This window comes from Amia ocellicauda, chromosome 15 (genome assembly GCF_036373705.1).
Source record: "Amia ocellicauda isolate fAmiCal2 chromosome 15, fAmiCal2.hap1, whole genome shotgun sequence".
In the NCBI taxonomy this organism is placed as follows: Eukaryota; Metazoa; Chordata; class Actinopteri; order Amiiformes; family Amiidae; genus Amia; species Amia ocellicauda.
This window is the reverse complement of record NC_089864.1, coordinates 27,418,185-27,433,202: the sequence shown is the minus strand read 5'-3', so window position 1 is coordinate 27,433,202 and position 15,018 is coordinate 27,418,185. Positions and strand designations below refer to the sequence as shown.

Here is a 15,018-nt window from a genome sequence, read left to right as displayed (position 1 = left end):
TAACGGGGCTCATAGTGTATATGAGCTCATTACAGGATGTTAACCTCTGTAAAATCAGTCCAGTGATAAGCACCCTGAACCGTCAGGAGTCCCATTTTTTGGGCTTATCACTCTACTGGGTGGAGCAGCTGTGGTACAAATTAGAGATATTAATAGAATATATGTACTTTATACTGTATACTGGTCCACGTAGGTTTGGGATGTCGTTGGCAAACCCACTAATTATTCTAAGAATTGGTTGCTATCACTTTAGATACACACTGGCCTAGAAGCAATCCAATCTACTATTAACTCCTGTTAAATTCAGTTTGAAGATAGCTAACAGTGGAAGAGTGATATATTCAAGTGTACAGTGGTATTTAATTAACATTACAAAACATTTACAATTACAATAATTATAATTAAAATCAAACATTAAAAAAATGGGAAATATTTTAACAGATTATATCAGTCATTAACGTATGTGTGTTCAGTTTATGATTATTTTTAAATCATAAAATGACACATTTCGAATGTTCAATACTTGCCAATTCACTCCTGCCAAGAAGCTGTGTTTCAAATAAAGGATGTGAAAAATGTTAACAAGTGTATGAAAAGGCATGGTTTAAATCAGAACTTTCAACTTACCCAATCAAAATGTCTAAATCCAGTACTTTATTCCCCATTCTGTCCTATAGCCTTGTACCCCTCAGCTCTGCGAGTGAAGCGAGGAACAGTCACTTTATTGAATCCGACTTTTCAGACCTCCTTAGAGGAAGTGAACCTGCTATATGAGGTAAGACACACCATACTTGCTTGTAAAATTAAACCTGGTTTTAATGAAAGATATGTCTCCACTTATGAAACATATTAGAAAAGATTCTGTCGCTATGAATTATGCTTTTGAAATGATCAGACCAGCTGTTGATACATTTCAGGAGCTGCCTCCACTCAAAGTAAGACACAAAGATATAAATAATACCTGGTATGACAAGAATGCTTTATCACCAAAGTGCTATCTCTAGTTTCTGGTTACAACAATCTGAAAAAGATGGCAAGTGAATATGTGTAGGATATTATTATTAAATAAATGACAGTGACCTTACTAAAAGCCATGACTTAGCTGTTCTAAAATGTAAGGTAATTATGGTAAAGTTCTTCTTCTTAGTTTCCTAATTATATTAAGATTCATATACCAATCAATAAAATAATTGAATATGATTTGATATTTTTCCCAAAATGTATGCATGTAACTGTAATTTTTGAGTTTTATCAATATCAATATTGACAAATATATAATAAAGTGTAACCTTATGCCCTTCAAGAACAGACACAATAATTCTTATTATACAGTTCTCTAAATGTGTCTTGTCTAACAGTTATGTATTACATTATTTTTACATACAATTACCCATTTATACAGCTGGATTTTTCCGGGAGCAATCTATGTACTGTACCTTGCTCAAGGGCACAACAGCAGTGCCCCTACCTAGAATTGAACCCACACCCTTCCACTTGTCTGGAGGCCTAACCACTAGTCCACACTGACTTGTATGGGCATTTGACTTAAGTCTTACAACACTTCATCCCTTCAGTTTGGTTGATATTTTACTATTGTTAATTACTCATCATTAGGTATCATTAAGTGATACTAAATTGTCAGACAGAATGGAAAATATTTTGTCTTCAGTTGCAAATATATTCCAAGAATTGCTTTGTATTATTGCTTCTGTTCTATATAGAATCTAGAGACTAACCAAAGTAGCAAAATCTCATTGTAAATACAGCTTTATAGTTTTCCATAAAACAAAATAAAGTCCCATATCTTAGGTTCTATGATTGTTTTATTTTTAGATAATCCCCCAAGAACCTCTGCTTTGTTTATGTCATGTAAATAAAGGAAAATATATGCATTCATATTTAGATATTTAATGCTAAATACAAGTTTGTTTACTAATTTCCCCATAAATATATTTGAAAAAGTACTTTCTATGCACAGAATCAATTTACACATAAACCCCATTCACACCGGAATAATTGCCGGCAAATTGGTGGCATTTTGTTGCTAGCAAGGTCTGTGTGAATGGGTTATTGCAAGTTTCCGGCAAGGTTCCTAGTCTAATTGCCAGCAATTTTCCCGCAATGGGTCTGTGAGAATGGAGCAGGAAAATGATTGCCAGCAAATGACACGTCACGTCCTTGCGTGGTCGATGCAGTGCATCAGCTAACTGACGTAACCAATCAGAATAGGAGCGCATTTTTGTGACCATAACACAACAAGGTTAAGCCACCTTTGAACAAGAACTTATGACCGTAACGAGAAACAGACCGGGTCATTAGAAATGGCGGAGCTTGAAAATAATATAGTTGTAGCAATTCTCAGTGTTATTGATGAATCAACAGGTTATGGCAAGCCAAATTATCATTTAGAGATATCTTTAATTCATTTAAAGATATCTTCAAATATTTTGAGAAATCTCTAAATCATTTAAAGATATCTGCAAATTACTTCCTGTATGTAGCCCAACATTACACAATATAACAACATTTTTGTTCCTGGGTAGTAAGTGTTATTTTCTAATTGCTTATGCTTTAAAAGTATAGAAAATGTCTATTATTCCCCACAACTTTGCTTTCGTGACCAGGACAGTGATATTTTGAAATGTAACTATTTCCAATGAGGAAACAGGCGACTTTGTGTCTTGTCGTACACATAAAGTCAGAACAAAACAACATGAATCCAAATTAACAAGTATTTATACTAAAGTAATAATAAAATGACTACAAAAGATTTAGAAGTGAGTAGTTTTTTGAGATTAACGATTATACTGTAAATACAGTATAATCCTTAATCTCAAAAAACTACTCACTTCTAAATCTTTTGTGCATATAAGAAATGGCAGCATAATGCATACAATAACAAATACGTATGACGGCAAGTAACTACATGCAGTAGTCTAACACATTTGGCAGTCTACTTGTGATAGGATCAAATAATACATCAAATAATACATTTTGCAGGATGTGCGCAGATCTGACCAGCAAAGCAATTCATTCAGAATCTATGACAACAGTCTGTCCATTTGAACATACTGTATGCAGTTATTGAACACAACAATAGGCTACTACACTTGTGAATATTATAATCAGTGTTGTGCTGCTGAATGGTGATTGTTTTGCCTATATAAAAATATACAATAACACAGAATATCCTAAATATCCATCTAGGAGTATTTTACTGCTACTGCCATACCTTTAAACATATAGTGCTACTTTACATAATACTTTAAACATAATGGGGTGTATTCATCACAAGTTTTTTATTACAGAAATGTCTTACACTTATTTTCTCACACAAACCAAAGTACAAATAAATCGCAAAATGAATGAAAAATGACTTGCTCCCACGTGGCATCTTTAGATCAAATTGTACGCTCTATCTATACATGTTAACTTGACTTGTATTTTATTCCATTTAGGCAAAAATGACAGAAATACCCTGGTGTAACACCACAATATCCAATTGTGTTAAGATAACTGATGTTAACACTAACAAATGAACAGGTACAGTGAGGGAAAAAAGTATTTGATCCCCTGCTGATTTTGTACGTTTGCCCACTGACAAAGAAATGATCAGTCTATAATTTTAATGGTAGGTGTATTTTAACAGTGAGAGACAGAATAACAACAGAAAAATCCAGAAAAACGCATTTCAAAAAAGTTATAAATTGATTTGCATGTTAATGAGGGAAATAAGAAATACTTTTGTCCCTTACTGTAGAAGTTTTACGAGAAGTATTGTAAAGATACAGAAAATAGAAGCTTCCTCTGTGCTTTGTTGACTGTGAGAAAGGATTTTATTCAACATACACAAACTCAGTCATCAGAGCTCTAAGAAATTAAAACATTGAGGAATCTATATATTACCCATAACTCTTATTATTATTACCTATAACTCTTATTAAATATATCTACAACAATGCTACATCAACAATTCGACTCCACCAAGACACCAACAAGATCAAGATTTGTAAAGCAGCATGTCAAGGAGACACAATCTTTGCAAAACTCTTCACGGTAAATCTCAAAGAAGTGTTGAAGACTTTGGACTGGGAAGAAAAGGGAATACATTTTAACTGAGCTTAATTGAACAATCTTAGACCTGCAGCTTCAATTTTAAGACCTTTCAGCTGCATGCAAGAAATCTGGACTTAAAATGAATTTAAAGTAAAACAAAAGTAATGTTTAACAGCTTTGTTAAATCTTAGAAAATAGTAGATCAATCGATACTCTAAAAAGTGAAAAATTATGTCTGTATTGGACAACTAATCAGGTTAGACTGAGTTATTATGGAATAAATCAAAAGAAGAATAAAAATGGAATCGAGTGCATTTGGAAGAAACAGCACACTGTTGAAACAAATTTACACTTACCTCAAGAGAAAAATATTTGATCAATGCATACTACTAGTGCTCACTTAATGCAAACATTATACATGTATTGTGAATGCTACAAAGGAGCATGGAAAGATGGATGCTTGTAATAACAAGAAGAAACATAAAAATAAATGAATGGATCAGAGAACTAATCAAATTATTTGACATCAATTAAATCATTAAAATGTTAGAATGGCAAGAGGCTGGACACATTGCAAGAAGAACAATCAAAGATGGACAAATGAAGGTTCTGAATGGATACCAAGAGGTGAACAATATATACATATATATATATATATACACTCACCTAAAGGATTATTAGGAACACCATACTAATACTGTGTTTGAACCCCTTTCGCCTTCAGAACTGCCTTAATTCTATGTGGCATTGATTCAACAAGGTGCTGAAAGCATTCTTTAGAAATGTTGGCCCATATTGATAGGATAGCATCTTGCAGTTGATGGAGATTTGTGGGATGCACATCCAGGGCACAAAGCTCCCGTGCCACCACATCCCAAAGATGCTCTATTGGGTTGAGATCTGGTGACTGTGGGGGCCAGTTTAATACAGTGAACTCATTGTCATGTTCAAGAAACCAATTTGAAATGATTCGACCTTTGTGACATGGTGCATTATCCTGCTGGAAGTAGCCATCAGAGGATGGGTACATGGTGGTCATAAAGGGATGGACATGGTCAGAAACAATGCTCAGCTAGGCCGTGGCATTTAAACGATGCACAATTGGCACTAAGGGGCCTAAAGTGTGCCAAGAAAACATCCCCCACACCATTACACCACCACCACCAGCCTGCACAGTGGTAACAAGGCATGATGGATCCATGTTCTCATTCTGTTTACGCCAAATTCTGACTCTACCATCTGAATGTCTCAACAGAAATCGAGACTCATCAGACCAGGCAACATTTTTCCAGTCTTCAACTGTCCAATTTTGGTGAGCTTGTGCAAATTGTAGCCTCGTTTTCCTATTTGTAGTGGAGATGAGTGGTACCCGGTGGGGTCTTCTGCTGTTGTAGCCCATCCGCCTCAAGGTTATACGTGTTGTGGCTTCACAAATGCTTTGCTGCATACCTCGGTTGTAATGAGTGGTTATTTCAGTCAAAGTTCCTCTTCTATCAGCTTGAATCAGTCGGCCCATTCTCCTCTGACCTCTAGCATCAACAAGGCATTTTCGCCCACAGGACTGCCGCATACTGGATGTTTTTCCCTTTTCACACCATTCTTTGTAAACCCTAGAAATGGTTGTGCGTGAAAATCCCAGTAACTGAGCAGATTGTGAAATACTCAGACCAAAATTGCTTAAATCACCTTTCTTTCCCATTCAGACATTCAGTTTGGAGTTCAGGAGATTGTCTTGACCAGGACCACACCCCTAAATACATTGAAGCAACTGCCATGTGATTGGTTGGTTAGATAATTGCATTAATGAGAAATTGAACAGGTGTTCCTAATAATCCTTTAGGTGAGTGTATATATATATATATATATATATATATATATATACACACAAGTATCTAAAAAGTATAGCTTGGTTTCTGACAGGAAATTCTATAGGCATGGCATTCTGTTCCTGATTTGTTGACGGGGGAGGCGTAGTAAATGAGAGTGGGGGGGTGGCCAACAAGAGCGAGGGGCGCTGCAATAGCAAAGGCACTTGTGTTAAAAAAAATATTTTTTTTTTTTTTTGGGACTTTTTTTTAAGTTAACGCATTTGTTTAGCCAGGCAGGCCCAGTTTACCAGGTACCTGTGTTTTGCTGAAAGGTTTTTGAATTCCTCTTTACTTCTTATGCGGCTCATACTATTTGCTACTCCTTTATTTTAATGTTTTTTTGTTGTAGTAAAGCATTATTGAATCTGTTGAGCATGTTACAAATATATGCAGTGATCTCAGTCAATGATACTTGAAAGCAGCCCCTTGTGTATTCAATGTAACATTGTCACTGACACCTCCCACTGTTCCCGACAGTCTGAGCACCATTTAGAGATTTAAAATTAAATCTGAAGAACGGTTTGTACAGGCACTCCAGACAAATTGTGTTTTAACAGTCTATTTCTCATATATATTTAAATTTGTTGTAGTACCTGGCAAAGGCTGCATTTTAAAATATTTAGATATTATTATTATTATTATTATTATTATTATTATTATTATTATTATTATTATTATTATTATTATTTATTTATTCATTAGCATACGCCCCTTGTCCAGGGCGATTTACAAAATATATATAGAACAATATATGGATAGAAAAATAAAGTAAAAATTCAGAAAACACAACATATTTCACAACAACCCAATACAGATTTATATACTCCCTCCCCAGTTGCACAGCCTAACTAGTAAAAGGCAACATTAGGCAACATTATCATCAATAGATGTAGTGTATTTGTAGTTAATAATGCATAGAATAATGTATCAAACCATTAACCTGTAATGCACATATATGTACATAATTCCATGTGTGTGTATACATGCATAAAGCCAATGTTAATATTATTGAATTCCAGAAACAGAGATATCATATAATTTTGCTGCTATATAATTCTATTGCTTAAATGTTTCAAAACTAGTTACAAAATATTTATTTTACTATACGTATAATTCCCCAAATAGGTTAAATAATAATGAAAAACTGTGTGTGCGTGTGTCTGGATATATATATCTGTAAAAATATAATTACTTTAAAAAAATGTTACATTGATTTTTGAGCAACTTTCTAAAATGGTGTTCATGACCTTCTCACAGCATGAGATCGGCACTTAGCCCCTCGCAGTGACCCACAAGATGAAATGTTCTGCTCTGCCGGTCCCTGTTATTTAACACTTATGCTGGCATTTAAAATGTACTTTTTGACTTGTTTTTGAGCAAATTCAAACAAAACAGCATAGGTTTTCTATAAATAAATAATGATATTGTAAATGTATGATGTTTAAGGCTTTGGAATGCCAAAGCTTCATTTTAAGTGTCCACTTAGGTGAAATATATATTCCTGTTATGTACTTAAGGAGACAAGTCAACAAAAAAATAGGCTTTGTGTCGACATTTGACTGTAGCTTTTGCCACTGTATAATACAATTCAATGCTTGAAATAAGGTTTTAAGTTGAAGACCCATATCTACACTTGGGTCTATAGTATAACAAATAGCGCTTTCGATCTGCAGCAAGAACTTTGACCCTGTATATCGTAAGGTAGTTTAAAGAAATGTACACAAAAGTACATTAGTGGGACATTGTGCAGTGATTATGGGACTAGTTCTTCAAGTACTTTTATAATCACATTTTAGACATAACCAGCCAAATAATGGCATTTTTTAGGACATAAAAGCTAAACATACTGTGTATATTACAATGGCATGAATTTCTACACAAACATTATTAAACTTAGGGAGACAACAATAGGGGGACGAACTGGTTATGTCTTTAACCCTTATAATTATGTTCTATTTTGTTGCAAAAACTAAAAACAGGCCTTTTATCAAATATTGTTTTGCTTCATTTTCAGATCTTATTAACTGGGCTACAGATGGAAAATAAATACAGCCAATTTGCAATGAAAGACGAAGAGCTGGCTTCTCTAAGGAAAAGCAAGAAATTAGAAGTGATCTGTCAAGATATACTCCCAAAGACAATCACAGAGATTCGGAGGCTAACCTCGGCCCTTTCAAAGCATTTGGGATTGCTAAAAAAGGATGATTTTGAGAGGACTGTCTTGACAATGGTTTACACGGCATATCGGCTCGAACAGTCAAATGGCCACCAGAGAGACATCTGGGCAGAATCATTTGTGAACCTCTACAAGGCAATAAAAGAAGACCTAATTTTAAAGAGAAAACCATAGATGTAGACATGTTTTAATTCTGTATGTTAAAGATAAACAACAGAATTGGCAATCCCTTTCAGTTCCAGTCTATGTTAATGATTCTATTATACCGTTGACAATTACCAACATTGCTGGTCAAAGCTGGTAATTTGATGTTTTTTGCAAAACGTGAAGGTTATTTAGAACAGTCTCCACCACTTGAAAATTTGTTGCAATTACATCACATTTATGTTTTGTTATCCAAGAGTTCTGAAAGTCTCAATACCTTATTTGCTTTCATTGTTACAAAATGAAAATAAATTATACATAACTTAATTTTTTAACAATAACTTATTTAATAAAGCCTTCCCAAAGCTATTTATGCATGGCAAGGTGAGTTAAAGGTTTTCCTAAAGGTGTTGACTTGGTTCCACCAGTTTATGAATAATTGAACACATGCACCTTTGCTGTAAGTAAGAGAGGACATAGATCATGAGAGCTATTGTTGCTCAGGGAAATTTTAGAAAATAATAGCACTGTTTGAAGTAACACCACTTTGTCTCTCTTTTCTTTCCCCCACATTCATCCACTTTATGATATGTGATGTGATAACAATTCTGAGCAATTGCAGATGACTTCCCATTGTAACATTCATTTAAATTCAGAAGTATATGTGAATTACAAGGATTTTGCACTTATTTTCCTCTAAATGTGCTAAACTGATTTTTATACCGAGACTACATATGATTACAGTATTCACTGCATGTACACTGCTTGGGTAACTTAGCTGAGTGATCGATAATCTTTACTTTTACATTCCCAGGAGCCTCAATACAATATTAAAAAAGTGTATGAATGTTATGAAAAGCACTACAGAACTTAGACTACACAGTTAAAATGGATAGAACTTTAATAGTTAAAATATGTACCACTTTATTAAACTGAATACAAGTATGTTCAAACTTTCAATGAGAGGCACCTTTGTGCAATTGAATTCCTGTCAAGATTACAATTAGTCCCTATACAAATATTTAATTGTCATTTATTATGTGCTAATAAAAATGATTATATACTAACATTCTATATTATGGTTTTGTTTAAAAATATTGTAATGTATTGTTTAATTGTTCCTTTTTTCTTCCTTTTTATGTATTATCAGAATTAGATTGCAGAATTAGACCATTGTTACATTGCATATTTCTTGGAGGGTTCATTTGTTTATATGTATATATAGTACTGTCTTTGACAAACCTTAGAAATAAGATAATAATGTTCAGTTCTGATGAAAAAGTGTAATAAAATTGGATGTAACAAAATAATTAAATGGAACATTTCCTGTGTCAAGGAAAGTATTTTTTCTAGTTTTTCCACAGAGACACAATTAAGAAGAGTTGTAAATCTGAATATGCCTGTTATTGATATCACATCCATTATCATATAATGTCTGAAATGTGTATAGCAGAAAAATATTTATTCAGACAAAAGCAAGAGAACAATAATGTGGCATAAGATAATCTGATTTTTTTTCTGGGATTCATAGATATGTAATATTAATTTAATGTTATTTGGATTTCAAGAAGTACAGTACATTCAATGGAAAGTAGTAAAACATATTTTAAATTTCTCATTTATTTTTGTTAGGACAAAGCCTCATTGTAACTATTAGCTGCTAGTAGTTTGATGCTCCAGCAGTCTCATGAAGATATGTTTCTTGAAGGAGCCCAGAGGACACACATATATAACATGGTTTGACTTAGAAAGTATAAAGTGTGTTGACTCCTGAATCTACTTTCACATAAACATGTCACATTTAATTCAATGTCCTTAATCACCTGTGGAAAGAATATACCAAGCGTGACTTGAATTGTGTCATGATTGAAAAGGCATTCAAGACAGAAAACAGGAGATACTTCTTCACACAGACAGTCGTCACTATCTGGTACAAACTCCCCAGCGATGTAGTTGAAGCTGAAAATTTGGGAACATTTAAAAATAGACTGGATAGGATCCTTGGATCACTCAGTTATTAATGGCCTCCTCTCATTTGTACTTTCTAATGTTCTTATGTTCTAATTAAAATAGCATTAAAATTTAATTAAAATAATTAAAATAGCAAATGTTTACTCAATTATAAAAAAATTCAGGTAGAAATCAAAAACAATCTGTAGACATACTGAAGGCAATTTGCTCTATCTTCAGCATTTGCCATAACAGAACCATCTGACATTTTCAAATGAGTGTCAAATACTTTTATTAGTGGAAGCACTATGAAAAGGAATAATTTTCCAACGGCCAGAAAATATACAAATATCAGTGATTGGGTGAAATATTGTAAGCTGATCCAAGCATTCTCATTGTCAGTTTGAAAACTCCATGCAACATACATGGCATCTCTGTACTCTCAATCACATTGTCAATGTCATTGCTTATGAAACTGCTCTTAGTTTTACTCTCCTTTTTGTGTTATGAAACAGTGTTTTGCTACCAGTTTACTTGAATAACCATAAGACATTTAAGCAACTTTCCTGCTCTTGTTCATATGCCACTCAAGCTGCAACCACACAAAATCACTAAATGTGATTCTACTGCTTTAAACCAGAGATCAGCGTTATGTTTCTATGTGATTTATCTGAATGTAGCCCACTAAATAAGCTAAAGTGGTCTGTTTAAGACATTTTAAAATAAACTGTTCTTTCTTAAAGTAAAATGTGCTTGTTCGTGACATCAGTACTGTTGAGGTGTCTACAAGTTAACTATTTTTCCATTGCCCTGCACTACATGCTTTTGTTGTTTGTCTGTTTCTTCATTGAATATCAATGTTATTTTGTGTGTGCTATATCTTTTTTGTGCTTTGCCAATACCTTGCAAAAGACTGTATGTGACTGCTAATCAAATCATAGAGACTGTATCAGACTGTATACAGTAACACATTTCGAATTGATCTAAATAAACCATTGATTTGCTCATGGTCCTTTCAGCCAGTAGCTAATTCTGATGAAAACCTCAAATACAGAAGGCAATGTAGGTCTGCATTGATAAAGAGGGGAAAGTACAATACGTTGTAGTAGCTCAAACCATGAAATGAATGCCAAAAGACAGAGGGAAACAGTATAGTATCCAAATCTATAAGGGTACAGACAGGAAGCCTGGGCACAGTAAAAAAAATCGGTCCAAACAGAATATCAAATACACTAGGCCATGACAATTGCTGAAGGCCTAGATGGTAACATGCCAAAGGTAACAGACATTAAAGAAGTAAAATAAGACTGAGAATAATGAACAGTTAAGACAAATAAATGTGAGTAAAACAAGCACTGCAGCTAAAACAGACTAATGCTGCAGCAAAAATGAATTAAAATTACAGATATGTCTGTGTGGCAATACTGCTATTGTAGCTGAACTTTTTGGAATGGGTTAACAAGACTACATCTCGAATGTTAAAGTTTGAAATGTGAGTATGTTGAGGGATATATGTCTTTAGAATGAGTTTGCAATATTTTCAATTCTATTATGTATTGAAGCTTAATCATATAAACTTAAAATGTTACATCTGGTTGAAAGCTGCAGATTATCATTGTAAAGCGATAAAGGGAAATGTAACATTAGAATACAATACATACATTCAACACAGTAGGATAAAACATGCAGATCAATTGCATCCTCATCAAAATTGCACTGTAGTCTCATTGTACTGAATCAAAAACAAGTAAAACAAAATATATATACACACCTGAGTTAACATAATTCATGTCTCATCTGTTAACTATGTTGCGTACTTCATCTGTCCATCATCTGCAGCATGTGTCAAATTCTCCATTGCTATATAACGGTGAATTCCAGATTCCTTCAGTGGATCATTGTTTTTTAAAGCACAAGAACAACTCTATATATCATATAGCTATGCAAAGTTTCACCTTGATTACTTCAAAAATGTAGAACTAGAAGTCGTTAAATCTTTTGGCAGGAACGAGAAGGAGATGGAAATAAAAGAAGCAAGATCCCATACTAAATTTCAGCAGACATAATAATCATAGAAGCACACAGTGAAGACAAAGATTTGTGGCTGACAATTTTGTTATTATTAATGATGGGCCCTGATGATATTATTCATTCAGAGAGATGATCAGGTATTGTATGTTTCAGGGCAAATCTACAACATTATTTTCTTAAAAACGTTCCAGCTTGGAAAAAAACAGTCTTGGACAAAAAAACATTTTTGTGGATTTGGATCCCCCTATTAAATCAACTCTCAGATAGTTTTGTTAAACCATTTTATTTGGTTATCTTTGTGTTTATTTAGGCTTAGTCCAAAATTTTGTAGAGCGCTGAATGAGTGGGGTGGATTTAATTGTAAATTGAGACATAATATGGTTAGTGAAGTCAGTAGGGGTCAAGCAGCCAGTTGGAGTTCAGGAGCTGAGGATCTGGCACAAGTATTATGCTGGAGTGAAAACAAAGCAGTGATCTGGAGCAATTTTATCTTCAGTATGCTCAGGTACATTCAGTATCTTGTGTCCTTACTTTATATAAGTAACCCTTCACCGAACAGCGGAGTGGAATTCCCAGAGAAGAACAAAAGAATGAAGACTTTCATTAAGTACATATATTATGGAAAAAAAAAGTCCCTACTTGCTGAACAGACTCTTCCCGTCTGTAACCTATGTTCTTGCAAGGGTACAAATTCTTGAAAATATGTTTTCTGTTTCAGTTCATGAAAAGAAAAGTAGAATCATCAATCAAACCCTAGTGGGGGATTGCTGGTTAGAAAAAGGTAAAAGAGATTCATGAGCATTTTTGCAACATATAAACTGGGATCCAAAAAGCAGAGTCTTTTGCAGCTGCCTTCATCTTGCACTGGACCATGGTTTAAAAGAGTAAAACATGGGGGTATTTAGAATTGTGTATTGATACTGAACTGTGTGTGGTCTGACTGCTCAACACTTCTGTTCTCCTTGGATAAACCTGAGTCATTGCCTACTATGGTTTGTTGGTGCTGGCTTGCTTTAGGCTTGGGACAGAAGGGGATGTATCGCACCCATGGTGCAGAGAAGAAGCGGGAGTTAATGTTAAAGGGTAGGTCATAGACTTCCCCGCTCTCAAGTGTCTCATCAGAGTCTTCATGGTGAGCTTCATTCCAAGCGATAATCCCCCGTTCTTTTTTTGACCCTGCAGTTTAGAAATAAAAGAAATGTTTTAAGACACAAGTAGTAATATGTGGTTATGCACTTTGCACACTATTTTATTTGGCAGCAAGAACAAACAAATAAAAGTTGGTCTCATCCACAAAATAAAACATTAACATATTTTGATAAGGCCTTCATGTAGAGAGCTTATATTTTTGTATGCACCAAACAGCAGAGTTGAGTATTAACCAACCAGACTTTTGTTGTTGGTGTTTATAACAACAGTTATAGATGTTATGTTTGAAAGTTGTTTTTAATTATGGCCAATAATTAGACAGAAATCACTAGACAGAACATTTTAATATATTCTATTATTGGAGGGATACTATTTTCTTCTTAGAAAGGCTTCATAAGATAAATATTCCATCCCTAGTATTTTTTCAATCATGCTCATCCATCTTCTTTAGTGAAATGAGCTGTTCAAACTACAAATCATGGTGCAGGATGCTTTATGTCAAGTGGCTTTGTCATTTGATCTGTGCTGATGGTGCTCTCTGGAGAGACACTTTCTACTTTAAACTAAGCTTTAACCATGGTCTATGGTGTTACAATTTACATTTGTATTAACTATTAACAGCAAAATATATGTTTTGTAAATGTATGTATGACCTACTATTAACTAACAATTACATAATAATTGAAAACTAAATATAAAAGTACATCTATATATTTCTAAACTGATTGTTAACCTTTAATACAATGCCCTTAAAATAAGCTCCTGCTAAGTTGATTTATAATTTATATTATTGTAAATAAATCAAATACACTATTTTATAAATAAAGCTTAAGATTATAGATTTGACTAAAATATACACTTACTAACCTGGTTTGTAATACTTATTATAATAACACACATTTATTAAAGCAGCAGTGAAAACAATTTGATAAAGTTGAAAACTTTTTAAATAAAGTGAGAGTTCCTCTATCAGCTCCAACACTTTAGGCAAACTGCTGCTTATATTACCTGGGATGGTGTTATCCAGAATAAATCCAAAGAACCCCCCCACAAACATGCTGGTAGTCAACAGAACCAGGAGCACTTGGTCCAATTCAATTACACCTGGGAAAGGAATGTACTGTATCTTAGGTTCATTTTTAGTTTCCTTAATACTTGTAACTGAGAATTGTAAAGAGGACAGTTTACCAACTGTTTTCTCCTTGTGAACTAAAGTACTATACAATATTCACCAATCAGCCATAACATTCTGACCACCTGCCTAATATTGTGTAGGTCCCTCTTTTGCCGCCAAAACGGCCCTGACCCGTCGAGGCATGGACTCCACTAGACCTCTGAAGGTGTGCTGTGGTATCTGGCATCAAGACGTTAGCAGCAGATCCTTTAAGTCCTGTAAGTTGCGAGATGGGGCCTCCATGGATTGGACTTGTTTGTCCAGCACATCCCACAGATGCTCGATTAGACTGAGATCTGGGGAATTCAGAGGCCAAGTCAACACCTTGAACTCGTTGTTGTGTTCCTCAAACCATTCCTGAACCATTTTTGCTTTGTGGCAGAGCGCATTATCCTGCTGAAAGAGGTCAATGCCATCAGGGAATAAGTTTCCATGAAAGGGTGTTCATGGTCTGCAACAATGCTTAGGTA

At 34.3% G+C, this 15,018-nt stretch overlaps 2 protein-coding genes across 2 annotated transcripts in view; one reads left to right on the top strand and one right to left on the bottom strand.

The window, feature by feature from the left end:
- fam180a (family with sequence similarity 180 member A) overlaps positions 1–10,282 on the top strand; it is a 47,603-nt gene extending 37,321 nt beyond the window's left edge. The window contains exons 2-3 of the mRNA XM_066724598.1: positions 678–775; positions 7,939–10,282. Coding sequence (XP_066580695.1) covers positions 678–775; positions 7,939–8,274 — 434 coding nt within the window. The 3' untranslated portion in view covers positions 8,275–10,282. The remainder of the gene's footprint in view (positions 1–677; positions 776–7,938) is intronic.
- A 187-nt stretch (positions 10,283–10,469) lies between these two features.
- Positions 10,470–15,018, bottom strand: part of slc23a4 (solute carrier family 23 member 4) — a 34,812-nt gene continuing 30,263 nt past the window's right edge. The window contains exons 11-12 of the mRNA XM_066724597.1: positions 14,383–14,478; positions 10,470–13,401 (exon numbers count right to left, since the gene is read on the bottom strand). Of these exons, the coding sequence (XP_066580694.1) occupies positions 13,127–13,401; positions 14,383–14,478 (371 nt within the window). The 3' untranslated portion in view covers positions 10,470–13,126. The remainder of the gene's footprint in view (positions 13,402–14,382; positions 14,479–15,018) is intronic.